The sequence below is a fragment of the Anarrhichthys ocellatus genome, unplaced genomic scaffold (assembly GCF_004355925.1).
Source record: "Anarrhichthys ocellatus isolate YVR2014 unplaced genomic scaffold, GSC_Weel_1.0 scaffold2, whole genome shotgun sequence".
Lineage (NCBI taxonomy): Eukaryota > Metazoa > Chordata > Actinopteri > Perciformes > Anarhichadidae > Anarrhichthys > Anarrhichthys ocellatus.
In genome coordinates this window covers 17,970,226-17,992,322 of record NW_022280032.1, presented here as the reverse complement: position 1 = coordinate 17,992,322, position 22,097 = coordinate 17,970,226, and the positions used below count along the sequence as shown (strand labels likewise).

Sequence of the window (22,097 nt, the reverse complement as noted above, 5' to 3'; positions counted from 1 at the left end):
TTCACCAGCAAGGTCAAGACTGCCCACTTTCAGAAGCGCTACCGCGGCACAAGCTCGGAGGAAAAAGTGTTCTTGACGAAAGATTATCATTCGCTGCAAGCCGACCAGACCGTGACTAAAAGACCCTTTTGTCTCTCTCTCTCTCAAATCATAGGTTTCATCTTTCTCTCTTTTTCATTGTGTCTTAATTAGCTGCAAATATATGCAGCTAACGAGAGGTGAAAAGTGGAACAAAAAAAAAGGATAAATAGATGAATTAGACGTGCTTATTATAATCATAAATAATCATATCGGTTCAAATCTATAGTAGCTATACAGTAACAGCACAGTATATATAGAAGTACGAACGCTTAATTTGATTAAAATCTAAGTGCTGTATCAAAAGTCATTATGAAATGTGATTTTATTTTTGTGCTTTGTGCTTTAAGCAGGCTTAGCATCTGCAATCTCACAAGCTAGCTCCTGTTAGCCATAGCAACCCAAGGGAAAGACACTTTGTTTTGCTATTCATAAATTAATTTGTCTTACTCCGGGGGAACATCTTTGAAGTCACACTGCCAAGGTAATGCAGAATTAACCAGCAAGCTGACGCATTTAACAGCTCTGTGCTTTGATGCCAAGTATAAAAATTCAGGCCCATACGGCTTCCAATACTTATTGTGCCTATGTGCACTCTAGTTACTTATTGCAGCAGTTTTCACTTTTTTTTTGTTTTAGTGAAGGGGCGCTAGTTAAATAAATTTAATAGCAGTTTTTTATCATAGAGGCAGGGGTCTGATGGCTATAAAGGATCAAGATTGTTGTAATAAATGTGCTAAAATTGATACTGTTAATTGGCATTCTGTTATTTATAGGATTTTGTGTGTTTTTCTTTGTAAACATCCAGAAAAAGTTGGCGTGCTGGAGGACGTATATTTCTCTCTTTGCGTAGAACTGCTCTTGACCTCATGAGTATCCAGTAATTGTGTTAAGCTAACTCCTATAATTTAACATTCATGTTAGCTTTCAACCATGCAGGCTATAGCACAGTCTCTGTAGGTGCCAGTGCCTCACCACAGGCATTCAAGCAAGCAACTGTAAACTGTTGTCTTGTGAATGTATTACTTGGATGTTTCTGCCTGAGTGACTTTTGTAATGCAGAAAATATTACGCAAATGAATGTTCCAGATGTCCCAGATTTTTATTTATTTTGACAGATGTGACCAAACACAGCTTAGAGAGAGCACTGCAGTGCTGTCAGGGGCCGAAGAATCAATGTGGCCCTCTGTGACTGTTCATTTATTCTGTTAATTCACCTCACATAAAAGATAGAAATAGAGGATGAACTCACGACAAACTGGGCAGTGAAGCAGCAAGATTTTAAGATATGTAAGTTGAGAAGACAATGCAACAGAAACAAATCAAAATTCAAATGCAGAATGTGTTGTACATCCCCCTGTGGCAAACACATACAGAAGCTATTGGAAATAGCTTCTATTACAGTAATTGCACTGGACGTTGTTGGTCCCGCATGTGTGTTTGTGTTTGTACTCAGGCATTTCTGTGCAATAGTGTGTGTACATCTTCAAGATGAGATCAGAAATTTTAATGACTCAGCAAAATAAAGAGATCAGCCTGAAGTACCGGTATACAGCGAAGCAAAGTATTTTCTTAATCCTGCTTGCCCCAGTGAAAATGACCTTAACAGCTTTGTCTGTTGCACTTTTCATTGCTCATCACTTCCTTGCACATTCTTCAGTCATTTCGTTTGTACGTTTTCTGAGCCATTAATTACTGTTATTTAGGTTTTCTCTGGCTCCACTACTCTAAATCATATTTATTTGGAGCCTTTTTTTTTTTTTTTTTTGGCAGCCAATTAAAAAGCCCATTCTTGCGGGTCAGATGTTGCCATTTTGTGTGATTGAAGACAGTAGCTGGTGAGCGAAGCTCTCGACAACAAGCGAGACAGATGTGGATTTGGGCAGAAATGGCAGTCCTTGTTGCCACAAATAACCCCCGGTAACGCATGACTGGTCTCGAGCCGTTCTCCACACAGTGATGGTGCCAGTCTGACATTGTGCAGCATCCCCTCTCCACTAGGAAGCATCTAAACAGTTAGGCAGGAGGGAGGCAGAGTGAAATGAAACCAATGGTGTTGAGGGGTGGTGGATGCAGACAATTGGGGGCTTTTCTAGAATTATAAGGAGATGGTTCTTGTCATCATTGTTTCTTTTTAATTCCTCTTTTATTGGTTTACTTTAATTAGGTGTGTGTTGACTGGTAAGTGTGTGGATCGTTCTGGGCCCTGCACCTAAATAATTGCTGTACAATAAAGTGTTTTGATGATTTTGTGAACGCAAAAAAAGATGGAAAGTTCAGTCAGCAATTCTCATATTTGTCCTAATATATTAACCGAGTGTTTTACAAAAGCAGGCAGTTGTGTAATGATGTTTTTTTTTTCTGCTCTCAAGTTAAATATGAACTAGTTCAAGAGACTGAATCCACTGGGAGGGCAATTTGTTCTTTGTGTGTTACATTCACACGGTAACTTAATGAGTGGACATTATTTTAGAAGCGTGTGTATTATTCAGAGAGCTGACCGAGAGAGAGGGAGGTGCAGGAGCCTATCCTATCCGTCCTCCCTCAGACCTGAGCTGCTGGTGAGCCGAGTTATGTTTGTGCTGCAGAAACAAGCCTCCTTTTCTTTGGTTTTCAGTCTGTCGGAGAGAGAGATGGAGAGAGAGGGAGGGAGGAGAATTTAGAACGGTTCAGAACAGTTCAGTGACTCTCTGTCTGTCCAAATGATTGCAGAGTCCCTGTGGTGTCCCTATTAAAAGATTGTCAAGACGATATAAGAGGATTTTTCTGGTGTGCCTGTGATGGTAATACTCTAGCGGAGCTGTGTTCATGAGCTGAAAAAGAAAAAGCAGTCTGCAGGCTCAGCTCATAGATATTGTGAGATCGCCCCTGACCAGTTTATGGATCAGGTTAAGATGGTATAGTAAGTTATTTTCTTGAGTTTCCTGATGTACTACTACAAACAAAGTATGGTTGTCTTTTACCATTATAATAATCTGAAAAGTCCATTGCATCCTGCATTTCCTACAAGAATCCGCCCCCCCCGTCTCCGTTTGGACTAGTGAGCTGAGCACCCAAATGACAGCCATACGAAAGATCTCATACGACAACTTTCACACGTCTCAAAATACACAGAGGAGGCTCCGCAGAGCTGAGTCGTCCTGCTCGCGGTCCTGCAGTGCTGAGTCAGCATATCTCAGAAGCTCTCTAGCTGTCAGCGTCCATCCTCGTCTCTGTCTCTCTCCTCTCTGCTCGTCCTGATGGGAAATACCGCGAGTTTAGCCTCCGCACATCTACGTGACTGACTCAAGGCTACTCTCCCTCTCTTTCTGACTCACTCGCCCTCCATCCCTCCTTCCTCCTCTGATCATCCTCTCCCTCCTCTGTGCAGCTTGTGTGAGGGTGCTCTTAAGCTCTAACAAGCGCTGAAACTAAGTCCTGATACAACACCTTCTAAGGCTGTCACAATTGCAGACATACACCTGAACACACACACACACACACACACAAATTGATTGACTTATCCCGGCCGAGCAACTTCACATCTTCCCTGAGTAACTTTATACACAGTTATTGACATCCTCGCGGCTGCTTCCTCGCCCGTTTTAGTAATTGAATTGTTTGATCTTGCATGGGCCTTTGAGTAAACAAAGAGTCGGTGTGAAGAAGGAGCGTCTCGCCCCCTCCTGACAGTCTCTGGGGTCTTTTGAAGTGCATCCCTGGCCTCGACACATCACACCAGACAGGAGGATGCCGTTCGGAAAAGGCAAGGCCACCTGTCCTGCCCTGGGGTGACAGGAGGTGTGTGTGCGCGTGTGTGTAAAGTGAAGACGCTTTTTTAGTCAGCGAGGTGGGTGGAATAAAAAGCAAGGAAAGGGTGAGAGGAAGGAAGTGAGCTGGTCAGGGTATGGGAGCTGGGGATGATGCATGATATAGGAGGACAAAGAAAACAGATGACTCCATGAATGATGCATAGCTTTCTCTCCTCATTTAACTCTTCCGGGCAATTTGATTATGCAGGTAAATATAAAAAGGCTGTATAAGTGAGAGATGAAATGGGAGAGAGAGAGAGAGCGAGGGAGTCGGGATAAGAGGAGGGGTGTGTTGCTTTCTGCATGAAAATGAATTTGCTTGGTAAGAGGACAAGAGTGTTTCTGGTCTGTGTGTGTGTGTTTGTGTGTGTGTGTGCGTGTGTGCGTGCTGATGATAAGCAGGCGAGAGGAAGGGGAAGCTGAATTAATAAATGGAGAGATGAAAATAGGAAAGGCTCAGCGGGAGGCTTTTATACACTGAAAAGTTGACAGTAGTTTTGAAATAGCACTCCTCTCATTGTTGCTGCTGTCAGCATGTTTATACTTCGCCTCGTGCGGAAGGAAATGAAAGGGCTGTTATGAAGACGATAAAGGGCAGCCTCTAAGCCTCTCCCGGATCGCCAGCCAGCCTGTCTGCAATGACTCAGGTTTGAGGTCGTGTTGAAGTAAAAGGGGCACCGGCGGTGAGGGAGCCGAAATGTGCCAGGATCGCTTGTCTTCAGCTCTTTGGCTTCCCTCAGTATCATGGCTTGTGAGGACGGACATGTGTCACGCACAGAGAGTCGATATTTGTCAAGTATGATGTGTGTGAGAGAGCTGAGAAACGTTTCTGTGTGTGTGTGTGTGTGTGTGTGTGTGTGTGCGTGTGCGTGTCTTGTATCGCTCTCCTCTCCCGCCTCTCGCGTGTGTTGTCAGCAGTGGGCAATGTGTCTTCTGTGGCTCTCTGTAATAAAGCAATTAATCACGTTCGCTGTTTGCCACAAACATGCCGCGCTGCACTCGCTGCAGGATGTCTCTCTCTCTCTCTCTCTCTCTCTCTGTCCCAGGATGCAACATCAGATGCAGCTCACTGGAGGGGAATGGGAAGCGTCCCACGCCTGGTGTTGGCTGTGTCCGTGTGCACTGAATATTTTGTGTGAACACATACAGTATGTACAGTATGTGAGATGATATTAATGCATGAGGCTCTGTTGAAACTGAACATGCTGCTCCAGAGTAAGAGATGTTGTTGGGACTGACTGCAGAGGAAAGTAGGCAGGGATATTGCGTTTCCTCAAAATTTAGAATTTAGAATTTTCATGTTTTTGTGCTTTTGTTATATCTATTTGTACTTTGAACATTGAGGATTAGTTACCATCTCTGAATCTTTAAGTAGGAATGCAATTGTTTTTGACACGGTAAAGTTGGCCAATATGGCCGAAAAATAATATCACAATTCTTTTCACATCACACATGATTTCCAATTTGAAATCAATTTCTTTTGTTTAAACAATCTAAGCCTACAAAAGACATTTTAAACATTATATCATACAACATTTAGAAAAGCAAGCAGACACACAGATTTAGGAGACCATACAGCAAATATACCATTTTAATTAGCTAGTCTATTAATTGTTTAATTGTTTGAGTTCTGTTGTACAGTACACTTACTTCTACAAATCCAAGTCCTCACCAAACTGGTGCTGGAACGTTTGCTCATTTAATTGGTTGGTTGACAAAGATTGATTAACAGCTTTGATGAATACTTTAAGTAATTTATCACCAAAAGTGCCAATCGTTCTCTGGTTCCTCCTTTTTTAATATCACAGGGGTGCCCTACTTTAGAACAGTTTATAGATCAACTGGCTAATCAAAAGAAAAATCAATCAATAGATTAAATCACTAATAAAATAATTAGTTGCAGCTTTCAAACGGCCACATTTGATACGTTTCTTTTTTTTTTTCTATCAGTCTTCAATTTCAGCATTCGTCTATAGAAATTCAAGGACACGCTCACGCATGCACTTTTTCCCATACACATGCAACCTATTCAGTCGGTGTGAAAGGTAACAGCGGCACATGTTGAAGTCGGGTGCTGCGCTGTACGGCGCGTCACACTTGACTCCCCAAGCTGTCTAATGTGCTCTTATTTTGCCATAAATCCCCTTTAGCTGATGTCAGCTGGTTTTGCACAGCTCCGTGGTTATAATGCATAAGCAATGAGAGACTGTCCATCATCTCACATTATGGTCCATTGAGGAGATGGCTAATTCTAATTTCGAAATCATACTCTGACTTTTCTATGCAGTCAACGGTGCTGGCAACCTCTTCCATTCAAGCTGAGTAGCCGTTTCAGTGAACAACATGGTATTTATCAGTGAAAAGCCACACGTGATAAATCAAGATTTCTCTGTAGAAAGATAGCTTGAAGCTCAAGTTAATAAACTTTCTAAGGCCTCACCAAGAGCCAGATTGTTCCAAAGTAATAGAAATGTAAAAGCTTTCGAGTATCTCATTTATCTTTGTTCCGTTCACTTACGCATGTGCACAGTATTGATTTAGGAGTGCTGTCTTTGCAGAATTTCCACGCATCCTTTAATGGAACGCTCTTATTACCGCTCTTTCCTTCTCCTGTCTTTTTCCCGCTACATCACCCTCAACTCTTTCAATCTCTGCCTGCCACTCTCGCTCGTCTGTTTCCATCCGCACATACTGTAAGAACCTTCTGCACTACAAACTCTCTCTCTCACACACACACACACACACACACACATGCTTCTTCATTCGATCAACTCTCCAAACTCTTCTGTCTGCTTTATTTCCTTTAAATCCTTCTACACTTTTCCCCAATCTTCACTTTCCTCTCTGTTTCCTCTCTCCTCTACCTGTCTCATCTACTCAATTTAGTTTTATCAAACTGTGCGCAATATTCATAACAAGTTCTGAGGATAGGTTCAATTGTCTCTCTGTGTCTGTCCCCTCTCCAGACTTGGACTTTCGCTACTTCTGGAAGTGGAGCGCGTTCGAGGACTACCTGCTCTTCTGCTTCGGCTTCACCGTGCTGTGTGCCATCGTCACCCTGCTGCTGCTGGACTCTGTCATGTTTGTGGAGACGCTGGGCTCCCTGGCCGTGATGTTTGAGGCCATGCTGGGCCTCCCGCAGCTGCTGCAAAACTTCCACAACCGCTCCACCAAAGGCATGAGGTAAAGCATGCTTTGAGGTCAAGCGGAGCTGTGCCGGAAGCTCATATGTCACTGTACTCACATTGGCATACAGTGGCACACTGCCACAGAGCTTCATTAGTGCTCCCTAACTTCTCTTAGAAAGTATTCTCATTAACCTTAATGTCCAGGGAGAAAAAGTCATTTATATTCTCATGAACAAATTATGCTAATAAGGTCATTTATAATCATTAGAGCAGTGAGTCAAGGTTTGGATAAACCCAGTTATAAACAGATATCCAACAGTTATCTATCCATTTCATTTAAAGGGTAAATGCATTACTAATGACGAACAGCAACACACTGATTTAACATAACAAATTGTGGAATGTGGCATACGATCCGACCTTTCCGACCTCATGTTTAAACTACAATAATGGCGGAAAACTACATAGAAAAATATATAAGGTGATGATAATACTGTAAAATAACAACTTATCTGTTATCCCTTCTGAGAAATGTTCTCGATAGTATTATTACAAACAACATTTTGAGGTAATTCCAGAGGTTAAGACTGTACTCGTATTAAACACAAGGTTACCTTGAATGGAGAGAGGAAGTAGAGGGTGAAGGAGCGGGACAAAAAAAAGGTATAGCTTGCATTGTTTTATGTTTTTCTTGTTAAGACTATTTCACAGTGTACAAAGGTCAATGTCTACATTGATTAGCCTGTCAGGTAGAGGACTGTGAGAGCAATTACATTCCTAATGGCACAGAACCTCATGCTAATTATGATCATCATATCCTCATTATGTCTCGTCCGTCATCAGTGCATAAAACATACATGCATTGTGTGTGTGTGGGGGGGGGGGGGGGGGGGGGGGGTGTAGTCGTATGCTTTGCTAGTCACTCATCCCTGAAAAGAGACTGTCGAGACAAAGATATTTCCAAATATTCCATAAAGCAAAAATATTTCAGAAATATTTCAGTTTTTCTCTCTGGGACACAGACCCGTCATTTTGTTTTCAGTAGATATTCAGGAAGTATGTACGTCAAACAGACATAAGTTATACCACGGGAATATGATGATGATGATCCTAAAATTAGGATTTTGCGGTGACAGTTTTGTTTTCCTTATTTTGAATCAAAGTTCTTTCATACACAAATGCAATACATGCAATACGTGAAAATAAGTGTTTTTAATGGCTGCAACCTATGATACATTTAATTGTTGATTAACATGATAGTTGTTTTTTAGGTTTATCAAGTAAATATTTGCTCTAATAAATGTCAGAAAATCATTAGAAAAATGCCAATTACAGTTTCCTCTCTCTCAAAATGATGTAATTGAATTTCTTGTTCTGTCCGACCAACAGTCCAAACTTTGAAGTGTTTAGCATTGTTGTTGCTTGAACATGACTAAAAGTTTACTGCCGCGCTAGCTTTGAGTTAAATGCTAATGTCAGCATGACAACATGCTCACAGTGACGGTGCTTACTTGCTCAGGTTTATTTTATTTGAGTTAGCAGATTTGCTTATTAGACAATCACTCAACACAAAGTACAGCTGCAGCTGATGGAATCGTTGTTAGTTTTGGTCATAAACCAAAATATCGGACACATTATTGCAATTCATCCTGACCTGGACATGAATGTGTGTGTGCACATTTCTTGGCAAAGCTTTCCGTTTTTAAGATATTTCCGTCTTTACCAGACTGGTGGACAGTCCTGTAAATAAATATAAAAAGATATTTATTTGTATTTTATTTATTTTTTTGATGATTCCCCAGAATTGCCTTGAATCATGAGGGCGGTGTATATGTTTTCACCACAGACAAGTGACAGGTGTGTCATCTACTGTATTTTCCACACACTGCAGTCTTCCAAAATTCTTTTTTAAAGTGCCAGTGTGTATCATTTAGGGGGATCTATTGGCAGAAAAGGAACATAATATTAATAAATATGTTTTCTTTAGTTTATCATCACCTGAAAATAAGAATCGCTAATATCTACATTTGGAGGAGATCCTCCTCACAGTAGCTTTTATGCTGAGACACACCCTGAGGAGAATCCAGTCAAGCCTGTGCATGTTTTGCCTCATACCACACATGCATCCATAGAAACAAAACTAAAAATAAGCCGTGAATATACTTTGGTTTCAAAGTCTTCACATGCAGCGGTGTACTTAAATATGCAGCAGTATAGGTGATTTACTGTATGAATGGCATGATGTTCTTCCTCTGTGATATGCCCCATTTCACATAAAGTATCCTCAGGGTGCACATCTGGGCTTGAACTTCCCGTGAGCATCCATCCAACTCAATACTACATCAAAGATTAAATATGCAATAACACTGCATTAGGCCTCTGAGATGACTGATGAAGAAGTCAGGAACATCAATTCGCTAAATTCCAATCTATGGCACAGTCCCTGCATACTCAATGATGTGATGATATACTATGAACCACCAAAACAACACTTTACATTATGATATAACTCTTTCCAGAAAATACCGTAATTAGTATTAGCATTAGTATTAGTATTAGTATTATTATTTATTAGTATTATTATTATTAGCATTAGTATTTTCTAACCTTTTTGCTCTCGATCTCCCGGCCTAATTGGACGAATGACCCTGCAGGGACGGAACCAGCCCATTCAACACTTCCGTCTCTTTGCACATTACATGATTTAGATCTTTTGACCCTCGTCACGTGTACTTAAGGACTCTTCCATTTGTTCAGTTGAGCTTGAGCAAACTGTTTTTGCAGATATGACGATGCAGCACGTAGTCTGCACTTCCTCTCATGCTATCCCATGTGAAACAGTTACATGTTATTGTTCCGTCAGATTCCCCTGAGTCCTATTACTAAGGTGAGATGGTGAGTGTATGGATCCATTTAATCAAGGACTGCTCACCTTTTCCAGCTCGTCTAATGATCACCTTCACTCAGATGCACGGTGTGGGAGACACACACAGGCAAGTTCTATCGTGCTCAGCCTATAATTATGCTGCTTGGTCACTATTGACAATTTGCACATGTGTGTGTGTGCGCACACATGCACATTCATACCACAACTCCAGGGAAACGGAGGAAGGGAGAGAGTGGTGATGGAAAGATACCAGAAAAGAGACAGAGAGTCTATCTATAGAACAATCTATGTGATTATGCTAGATCATTTAGCAACCATGGTAACACATATGCAGATCAGTACAAAAGTCAAAAGTGAAGAATGGTTAAATCAGGTTTGTTGAGCATGTGTCCTCCACGTATTTTGGCAGTTCCTCAAAAAATGACCCAGCCTGTCTCACAATAGCTTTTTTTAATTTTTTTTTTGATTAATTGATTTTTTTAACAATAAGTTTCTCCTTCCCCATTGTGATAGCTATGGCCCAATGAGAAGAGGTTAAGGTAGTGGAGCCGGGAAGAATCTGAAACAAACAGTTGCCTCTGCTGAGCAAAGTTTTTCGGGCCTTAAGCTAAACCTACATGCGTTGCTCAATGGGACAGTAATGTCCAAGCGGTCTTGCTGTCCTCAGCATCAATGCAGAACTCGCTCAGAAGCTGCCAAATGATGACCTCTGTCGAGCCTCACGCAACTGCTGAAAAACAGCTGTCCTACAGTTCTTCCATGGTTTAATATACTTTTGTGACTTTCTGTTTTGTGTGACTAATTGTATAGTTCTGCTTTTCTTATTCGTATTTATTCATTTTCACAACAGCAGCATACATTGATAATGAAAATATATTTTTTCTTCAACTAATCTTGGCCCCAGCTTTACATAGAAAATAATGGCTGTTGCCAGTGGGTTTATGGGCTTTACGCAGCTCTGCTTCAGATGTGTCCCGAGTTCTTGACATTTAACGAAATTCATTGCCATTATGGAGAAGAATACACTATTCTATTGGAAGGATTGTGTGTATAAATGTGTTTGCAAATGCACTCAAAATTGCATGATGCCTTACTTTATTTGTTTTCTCCACAAATAAGAATAACGCATCCATAAATTCCTTCACACAAATACAACCAAAAGGCTAGACACAGCAAAAACACCCTAAATTGCTCCTCTCCAAATCTCAACCACGTACTGTAGAAACAAAAGAACATGTGAGTTCTCAAAACACTGTCTCGTCTTGCCCCAGGAAAGTAGAGGGCTTAATTTAACAGTGAGAGCTACTGCACGGACCAATGCAATGGCTTTGATCGTGTTAACTATGCCCTAGCAAACACTATTATATGTGCTCTGCTTACGCAATATGCAATGTAGGCACGCAATGCATGTACGCTCTCATGCCATGCATACACGCACATATCTCAGAGAGAGAAACACAAAATACAATTGAAGAGCCAATCCCTGAATGAACTCTAGTTGTCCCTGTAACTGTGAAAAGAAAACATGCACTATTGTCGGTGATGGAAGTGGTCGGGTTGATAGAGAAAATCCAGTGATCTTGTCAAATTGTATTTAAAATGATAAAATCTTTCTGCTGTATTTCCATCATACTTCCTGTTATCAGCTCCTGTAAAGACTTGGCTTCTTTTATATGCACAGTCACAGATATATTCAGGATGTTCAATGAGATACCACATATAAACACACATTTTATATACAAAATAGAGCTGCACGATAGTATTATTACCTTTTAAATTTCAGATTTTTGGAGATTTTTTGTGCTACAATTTACAATGATACAAAACAGAAAAGGAACAAATCCTTACACTGCAAGAGTTGAACACATTGAATGTCTGACAGTTTTGCTCTGATCATAATTTAAAAGATTTTACCGTTATTTGAAAAATGTTAGTTATTTGTTGTTGATCAGCTAATCTAATGTTTATATTATTTACAGCAAACCAGAACAAAGCACATGAATGTTTTTTATATTATCAGATATTCTGACACACGCAAACAAGTTATCACATGCTGTTGTCTAGCGCTGTAATAATCTTCATTTTCTAAGTCAACTCTGAGTTGCCAGTTAGGCAAGTACTTATATTACTTCTCTTATTAATCAACGTGCACCTCGGAGCATCTCTCTATCATGGCACCAAAGTGCCAAAGTGGCAATAGAGGAAGTGGTGCCAGCGTCTGGTTCACAAGTAGTTTAGCTGGGAATGATCGCAAAATCAGTGGTGGGAGAACACGCTTAATTTGATAGTACATATACATCGAGATATATTCTTTAATCACATCTTCTTCCACCCATTGATGCCATATCTAGAACACTGTGCACATGTACCACATATGCAGCCAGCGTCCTGACCCACACCTCCCAGACATGCTCCCTTTTGGGACACACAGCTCTGGTTCACAGGTCACAAAGTGCTGAGAGGTCATTACAGTTTCTGCACGATATCCCTCAGGGCCAAACCGTAAAGGTACTGGCCCTTTGTCCGAAATGGCCTCGAGGTAAGATAAATGTGAAACCATCATTTGGCTGCCATCGAAGAGACACAGTAATAGCACCACCATTAACGCTTGAAGGGTGTGACTCAGAACTGAGAGCAAGCTGCTAGCTGGGATGGCGTGAGAGGGACAGAGTGACGTGGAGAGGGAATGGGAGCTGAATGTGCAGCTGCACCCAATAATACGACAAGTGTTCATGTATGTATTCTATTCTCTTCATGGACCGAATGTTGGTAGTTGGACATCTCATTCGTGACAGTAAAATGCAGTAAATTGAATTGAGAGAGACACAGTGCAGAGGAACTGTCGGGAAAGGAAACTAACAAAGATACAGATCCGTTGAGAAGGAAAGCAGTTCTGCATTTCTCAGCATAGCATACTTGTTCAGTCATCGGGACAGACGGGCTGCCACCATCAGTGTCCCCTCCACTGTCACTGAGTGACATTGGAAAAGTTGGCGGCTTTGGTGCAGAATTGGGATAGGAGAACTGGAAAGGAGACGAAATAGATAAAGGTTTAATGAGGGGGAAGAGAAGAACAGGCGGACTCCCCTGGCAGCCGAGCAGAGAGTGCTGAGCAATCACTCGCGCACAAAAACCCATTTGTATAAACAGGCCAAACAGGTGACAACATAACTCAACAGCTAAACGTTGTCAGATGAGAACCTGCGGTATCTCTGTGAAGTCGGTGTATAATGAACAACTGGAAGCAACTTGATCTTTTGAATGAAACACCATGTCATACTCTGGGTATTTGAAACAATGTGAGGAAATGGAAAACAATAGTGGGAATAAGCCGGGGGGGCTAAATGTGCAAAGAAGTTCATTCATTCAGTAATGATTATACATTCACACCGGAAAGCTCCCCAGGACCGTCTGATCTCATGGGCTTTAGGGCACTTCAATTGTGATAACATATCCACATCAAGATGCAGATAAAAAACCTTCTATATTCTTTAATAATGGAGACATAAAAGTTACATGGTACCATAGTCTTGAACTTGTTACCAATGTCAGGCAGTAGAAACGCTCTGAACATTCTGACTTCCAACATTTTGGACAGAGATCTTCCTCAGCATCAAAGACATCTGTACTATTTAGACATGAAGCGCCAACATCATGATTGTCCCATAAACTTCAGACCTTTTTATGATTACACATCAAAATGTGAGCCAATAATGTGAGTAATGGGGTTTCTGGGTTTCTTGCTCTTTCCTTTCATCTGAAAAGAATGAGGGATTCCTTGTGTCTCTTTATCGGTACATCTATGTTTAATCACTCATCTTCTTCACTGTTTGATTTCTCTAATAAATTACATTTCATCAATTACATACCTATTGCATAATTCTATAATGGCAGCGTTTTTTCATCATAGCTTTGCACACTGAAGGACTCTGCTTAAAATGTTCCTGTCAGGATTTAAAAATGTATCATAAGTGAGTGAATTTCCTCCCGCTTATTCAAATACATTTTAGAAGAGGCTGTAGCCTTGCAGAATGTGCTTTCATGTTTTTCTGAAACAAAGCTACGACAAATCGAAAAAGCCATCTCATCTATTCGGGCTTGTTTACATTCTCCGAAAAAAAAAATTCCAAAAATATCCCTCAGCAAACTCTGTCTCACACTCTTTCTTCCCCTCGGCTCACCTCCGATTCGTTTGGTAAAGTAGAATCCATCTCTTTCTGGCAGGTTGGGAACTTTTCATTGTTTGCTGGTGGGCGATCGATCAACATGCATAATTCATAGTCAGTGGGTTAAGAGCAGCTCGGCTTCTTTCCCGTTGGACCCTTTTGATTTTCGTCTCTCTATCTTGCCCCCCCCCTCCCTCTCCCCCTCAGGGAGAGCTACAGCCCTGCTGATAAATCACCTCACCCACCCTTATATGTGGGCCCACACATGTGTATACAAAGATACGCAGGCATGGACACACACATCATGCAAATGCACATACATGATTACACTAAAAAAAAGAGATGGAAAAGATGATTGGAGCTCTTTGAAACTGTAAACGTCCCTTGCAGCCCCAGTGTGTCTCTTTCCATGAACTTGTGTATCAATATGTTCAAGCAAGGACTGTCTCACAGTCTCACATAGATTCCCACTGAAAGTGTTGTGCCTGCACTGGGCTTACTTTGTGATCTTTCTTAACTTCACAACAGTACTGAAAAATGACATACTTTTGGTCACAATACGTTTTCAACCATGAGAAATTCACCACAAATTGCAGACAAATCTACCATTGTCATTCCAGCGTCAGTGTTAGTGTTAAGGCAACAAACCGGTGCACCCAGTGTGTCTCAGCCTTAAATGGAAATGTGGTTCTTTTGAATGATTTTACAGTTGTAGACTTTAGTCAACATCGTTTCTGTAGACTTTGCATGGCAGCTATGTCATTAACTACATGGTCACCTTCCCGTTTGTACTCTGGACTGCAGTCTTAAAATGTACATATGTAGATACAAACGTATTTGCATGGGTGCAGAAAGATGCTAGCTGTCCACTGTGTGCCTGCAAGAAACTTTCAGCCAGTTGGGCTTTCCTCAATTCCTTCATCCCAATATTACATTACATTACATTACAGTCATTTAGCAGACGCTTTTATCCAAAGCGACTACAATAAGTGTATTCAACATCGGTATTCAAGAGAACTACTAGTCACCAGAAGTCATAAGTGCATCTGCTTTTTTAAACAAGCATCTAAGAGCATAAACCAGCACGACCAACACGGGGTTAGGGAGGTGAGAACAGTGAGCAATTTGGACATAGAGTAGAGCAAACCGAATCAAATGTGGTGCTTTTGCTTGAACAAAATGACTTCACTGAATAACTGATGATTAAAATTCTCATGCATTCATTTTCTGTCTTATCGATCAGCTAATAGTTGTATCACTTCATCACGTTAGATTGAGGAAGTTGAATGTTTCCTCTGCATATATTACCTGATGGAGTATTGGACAGTTCTATTCTACAGCTCATGATTTCCTGCAGATCCAATAATTGGTGACAGGACAGAATCTAGTGTCTTTGTCATGTTGTGAGGCAAAAAGCAAAGGTTCAAAGGAATGGCATGGTGGATTGGTGCACAGCATGTTGTTTCTCACTAAAGAATGCAGTTTGCGTCCCGTCTCTAACTAAAATAAAGCCAATGTGTGCAGAATTGGACAATTCCAAACATGGGCATCAGGTGAATAGATAGACTTTACAACAGTTGTAAAGACATTTTAGCACTGATTTACAATTGGATGAGCTTTATAGTTATTTTAGACCTGCCACAAAATGCTGTTTCGCAGATTGACATTTAAAGATCAGGCAACTTTGCTAATATTTGGGCCGTGAAATCACTAAAATGCACGAACCACGCTCATGTCCTTTTAATTCTCTCCCTCTCCTTTCTCTGTCCTTCTTTCCAAATGTCACTCAGCCCTGCTTCCTGTAGTAGTGTTCCACTTGTCCGCTCCAGCCGCTTAGAGGAGCTAATAGCTGGCCTGACAGCACAATTGCTGCCTGGCTCGCATACAGGACAGTCATCCCAGCATGCAATCAGACCCCCCTCTCGCTTCCTCCATCACTCTTCCCTGTCCAGTCACTCTCCAACTATCCGGGTGGCTTCGTTTCTCACCCCTCTCTAGATTTATCGTCCCCCTCTCCGGATACATTGTCATCCATCTCTCATAATTTTCCTTTATACCTCTATCCTCCCACATCCATCTATCTCCGAGCTCCCTTCTTTTTCTTTTCATCCTTGTAGTGCTCAGCACACCATTTCACCCTTTCCTCTCTCATCTCCTGCCACTTGCTCAGATGAAGGCGTCAGGTCCGTAGTAATCGATGAGAGACTTGTCCAGGCTGAGCTGAAATGAGTCAGTGTGAGTGCATCAGTGTGTGTGTGTGTGTGTGTGTGTGTGTGTGTGTGTGTGTGTCTGTGTGTGTGCTTTGGTGAGAACATGAAGCAAATGAGCAAGTCCATGGGTTGCATTTTCTGTTTAGCTGCATTTCAATGGGTCTTGGTGCAAGTTAAAGCAAACTGGCACACAAGCTGGTTGATTTGTGTGTGTGTGTGTGTGTGTGTGTGTGTGTGTGTGTGTGTGTGTGTGTGTGTGTGTGTGTGTGTGTGTGTGTGTGTGTGTGTGTGTGTGTGTGTGAGAGAGTGTGAGACACTGAGGTAGTCAGTCAGTCAGTCAATATTTCTAAATCAATACCATAATAACTCCTCCTCCCTGTGGACACTCAAAGCCTCGCTCGAGACCAAGTTCAAGTGTTTGTTCTGTGTGTCTTTCATCACCTGTCAACTGAGGCACAAGTCCCACAGTTAACGGTATCTCGGCCAGATGGAGCAACATGAGACTAGCATGACAAACAGACAGAGTTTGTAAAATGTGAGAAGTGTGTGTGTGTGTGTGTGTGTGTGTGTGTGTGTGTGTTCCTGCCCGAGATGAATGACCTCAAACTGGCATTTTGTCTCTATTCTGCTGCACTGCTGCATAGACTGCTTTTGTACAGATGACCCGCCCTGCTTAATTACATTGCTAATGACTCAGCCTCGTTAATGGTGTTTGCCGTCTCTTGAGCAAAGAAATTAGCCAACGGGGAACAGAGAATTCGGGAGTATGAGGGAGGGCGAAAGAGGGGAGGGGAAGGTTAGGCAGAGGCTGAGAGGATATAGAAGATGTGAGAATTTGAAGCTGCGTTTTTATATGGTAGAAAACCAATAAATACTTCTCTCTGTCAATAAATCATTTCTCTTTTTCTGCTTCTTTGTCCTCCTCTTCAACATTATTCACTGATTTGCAGCTCTAATCAGATGCATGTGCACGCCATCTAACTCTTCTACGACTGATATCCATATGGTTGTATAGTGCACATTATTTGGAAACATGATTAATATGTTTAATAGGGTAGCCATGCCATCTTTACTCACTTCCTGTCCCAGACGTATATTTTCTATAGGACTCAACTTCTTTGTTTTGTTCAGAAAGTCTAGTCAAAAAGAACTAAAGCTTGAACAGAGATCCCACACTAAAGGCACATGTTCGACGTAACATAGAGAAAAGCCATTATTTCCAATGAGGAGAGTGTCTGTGCTCTCTTGTGCGAGCCAATAAAGCTCTGCACTGATTTTTAACTCAGAGTTCAGCTAAATTAAACTTCTGCTGCACTGCCTCACTTCAGTGGCAAATTTTTAAGCATCACCTTTATCCATCTATGGGGAGGAACGCAAGATGCTTCCTCACATTACCGGTTGGTTTCGTGTCACGTTTATCCGTTCAGTACGGCTCAATCATTTTCTCCATTTTGTGTAAGTGAAGACAACAGTTGCATAATTTACTGACTGATAATTTACTCATGTGAGACAGACATCAACATTCCCCTCTAGAGTGCAAGGCATGGCTTATTGCGCTTGTACGCTGTCGATTTTGAATTTCAACAGACCATTATAAATCGTATACTAATGTTTTCATTCAAACAGTAACATGAATTTTGATCAAAAAAACTACAGCATTATTCTTAATTCCATTGTTTTAAATGTAATGTTCTTCACAAGCTGTTTAGAGGAGGATTTGTGCCAACAAGCTACAGCGCACTGTGCCGTAATATGCAACTTCATTATTTGACTTTATCATGGTGTGCAGTTGAAGCTGATAAAAGTCACTGACTTTCTTCCCTTTTACAGAGAAGAGAGGAGCGGAGTAAAGGCAATGACAGAGGCAATAAAAGTAAAGGTGACAGTTGAGCGGGACAACGGAGAACAGAAGAAAGTGGCGCAGTAAAAGGAAAATATGAGGAGAGAGATAAAACAAGAAATCCAAATTTCAGCGAAGGGTACTCTCTGAGGAACAAAAAACCTCAGTGGAACATAAAGCAAGTATTTCCCCTGAGGGATGCCGGCAGCTTAGAGAGAAAGAACTAAAAGCATAACGATTTTAAATTCTTTAGCACACCTATTTTTGAAGCAATTCAATGAAACCTTGGAGTGTTTGCACTGAAGGTTTAAATTGTTAGGAGAGCAGAAGACATCAGTGACACTCAGATGTGCTCTAAACAAGCGCTCCTTGGTCAACCTTTGGCGAGGTGGAAATAGCCTGATTCTTGCTAACGCCTGAGGTGGTTAAATTGGAGGTGGGAGGACGGAAGAGCGAAGAAGCGATGTGTTGACAGAAGCAGATTGGCTTTGTCTTGTTGGCTAGATAAGGGTAAGTAATAAAACAAAGTGTTATACAGCATTATAAGTTTGCTAACATGAGCTAACATAAGCCTCCATAAGCTACTGGTCATCCCCGCCAAGTCAAATGTAGCGGAAAGAACACTGATCAAGGGTGCGTTATCATGCTTATCAATTCAACTTTTCATTTGAAAGAGGAAGAATATATATATATATATATATATATAATTTTTTATTTTTTAAGTTTTGGTGTGCTCAAAAGCAGATGATATTGTTTTTTGTCAACAGGGTCCAAGCTAGTTAGCATAGCTTGCTAGCAACATTAGCGCTGATTCCCACTTGATGTAACTTTTTGTTTGTTCTATCTGGCAGCTCCTGCACACTCTGATGTTTTCGTCCTGCTTACAAAGCAGGGGATCCCGCTAGCATTAGCTGTATTTCAAAATTCAATCATTTATTTCCTTATCAACCACAGTTGATTAGGAACAAAACATAATCACAAAGCTCACACAACAAAAACACACTGCTAAAATCACAATACAGTAACTGTACAATAGATGCAATACTGCAACCAGATGACTCATGCCAAGTGACAAGTGCATGTGCTTCATATAACCGATGAAGGATTTAGGATGTTGATTGCTAAGGATAAGTACTATTGTGAAAAAGACATGTTGTCTTTATACTGCGTATCTTTTATCCGATGGTTAAAGACTGAATAGAGGGTTTACGGGGTGTGAGTTAATCATTTTTTAACCTCTGTGCAGGATGCTGTCCATCAGTTTTTATCTCCTTGGCTGTAGACATTGCCATATCATACAGTTATTGAGAAGGGGACCACGCTTTCTATTACTGCTCTCTAGAACTATAACATTTCAACCTTTGACACAACGCATTTTTTTAGCTGGTGAGCTTTTCTTCTGTATGATGGTGATGTTGTCTTCCCATTTCAGAGAGGAAGAGATTGTAGTCCAGAGGAATTTGAAATAGTCCACCTTCTCTACCACCTGGTTGTTTATGACCAGCGGTAGCTCTCCCTGGTTTTACGGAAGTCCACTACAAGTTCTTTATTTCAGTTGACCGAGAGAGCTCGTTCCTGTAAGCTGTGTCATCATTTTAGGAAACCAGCCCCACCAGAGTTGCATAATCAGCAAACTTAGGTAACTTCAGTCATTGGTGTATAATGATAGAGAAATGGAGAGATGACAGCTGATGTAAAGGAGTTTGAAAGTCTATTGTTGACTTTGACGACCTGTGTTCTGCACTGTAAGAAGTCCAAGACCCAGAGACCCAGAGACTGCTGGAAACCTAGCTGGAAAAGTTTGTTGTAAAGCCTTGTGGGTATGATTTATTAAAAGCACCATGGGTCCAGTTGTGCAAATGACTTGTCAAAACTCACAGCAATGAGTAATCTCATCACTCTGTATGTTACCATATTGAATCATAACATGGAGTAATACTGCACAGAGTCACAGAGTAGTGTATGGAGTGCTCAAATACTTGCGTTCAATCTCTGACTATGTACACAACCAAACGGATGCAAGATAGCGGCATGCGCACGCATAATAGTAATAGTGTCAAACTGATACAAACTATTTTTAGTATCCGCCCACACAGATACTGGTCCAATTAAATTACCACGGACATTGTCAGTCTGAACCAAAATGAATACAAATACAACTTAAATTTCTTCATTTTGGTAATTACATTTTTTGACAAAATAAGTAAACACACCAAGGATATAAATACAGATTTCTTAGCAAAAAAAATATTTTTTATTTCACCTCCTGTAGCTCTCCAGCACAGTTTGCAGCCGGAGTAAGTCTGGGTTGTCAATCACATTGCGATACCACATGCGGTGTCTAGATTTAATACATTCACAGATTTGTTGAATAATGATGTCCTCGGTTGCATGCCAGGGAGGTATTGTTTGAGCAAATGTTTCGGTTCCTCATCGGGGCCTGGAGGCAGCCCGGGGAGAGTTAGGGGTTTGACATGACTCTGCAAGGAGAGCTCAAGGACAGTACTGGGCAAGCTGTCCCCAAAGTCATTAGTCTGCCTCTACCCCCATACGCACATACACAGAGATCGCGTCCCCATTCATAGAGGTCCCTCTCTTTGTCTCTGGTGGTTTTTTTGTCTTCGTGCTGTCTCTCTTACTGCATGCTAGATAAATGCTGTCCTTTGCAGGCTCTCCGTCTCCTTTCTCCCTCGCCCCTCTCTGACCCTTACATTAAGTCACATTGATGACTGATGGTCCTGCTCCGTCCCCAGGCCCATTCAGCCCTAACATTCATCCTTATGGGACTTTGCTGTCCAGAGAGCAAGAATGGAGGAGGGAGCACAGAGTAGAGTCGGAGTGAGGGCAGAGACTGTGAAGGGTAATGCCTGATTTATAATTCTGTGGAAAAGCTTGCGCAGAGCAGCACCTCCTGAAAAAAATGTGACTACATGACGCTGCAGAGGTTTGACTGGAGATCAGAGCCGGGAGGTTAGTTTTCAAAAACAACACCCTTATTAATTGTAGGCACAGGAGCTTCTCTTCATTGTCCAATTCTTCCATCATTTTTTTTCCAGCAATGGAATTGCGTTGGGTCAAACTTATGTGGAACTATTGAATCACATAAATCAAAGAGAGGTTCCCGCATTGAACACGTATATGTGCACAGCGCCACAGCCGCAGGAGTATGAATCAGGCAGAAGAGTTAGAGAAACATGGCGGTAAATGACTCAAGATGGCAACACAAAAGGTTGTGGGGGGGGGGGGGGGATTGTAGCACAGGGGGGAAAAAACTGATGAAGGATGAAAACAAGACAGAAAGTGATGAGTGGAGGAGTGCAAGAAGCAGAGATAAAGTTTCAGAGGACTCCCTGAGGGTATTGTGTTGTCATCAGGCTGCTGGCACAGCAGAAGATTAGTGTCTTCTTCAAGGTTTTTCTTCTCAGCCTCTATGTCTCTCAGACATAGGCCAAACTTCACCCTGTTCATTGATTTTATTTTCTTTACTGCATCCTCGATGTTTTTTTATACGGTTGGAACTAAAGGAAGATGCTTTTAAAAATCTGTCAAATGTGCAAAGGGAGCAACTTATGTTTGGCTGTTATTTAACTTTTACCGCACTTCTTTTGATGAACGTCCATAGCAGGAAGAATGCTTTGGAAAAGAAAAATTTTGGGATTTTGGGAAATTAGCTTTTTACTGAGAGTTAAATAAGAAGGCAGATACCACTCTCATGTTGATGAACAGTAAGTATGTAGCTGTAGCAAGCAGTCTGTTGAGCTATAATAAAATCTACCCACCATGTATCTCACTTACAAGTTATATCTTCTTTGTTTAATCCACTAAAACCAAAGTGTACAAACAACACGTTGTGATTTATTGGGGGTTTATGTGCTGCACTATTTCTGGCTGGCACCACTAACGTCATTGGCGTTTCTACAGTTTGGGGGGGGGGGGGGGGGGGGGGGGGGGAGGGGGGTAGCTATATTTTTTTTGTGGCCAACCGCGGGTGGTCTTT

General features: G+C 41.4%; 1 protein-coding gene across 1 annotated transcript in view; it reads left to right on the top strand.

Moving 5' to 3' along the window:
• The window catches only part of LOC116389293 (solute carrier family 66 member 2), a gene marked incomplete at its 5' end in the record, with an annotated part of 39,723 nt that overhangs the window by 15,177 nt on the left and 2,449 nt on the right, over positions 1 to 22,097 (top strand). Inside the window, one exon of the mRNA XM_031857896.1 lies at positions 6,836 to 7,052. Coding sequence (XP_031713756.1) covers positions 6,836 to 7,052 — 217 coding nt within the window. The remainder of the gene's footprint in view (positions 1 to 6,835; positions 7,053 to 22,097) is intronic.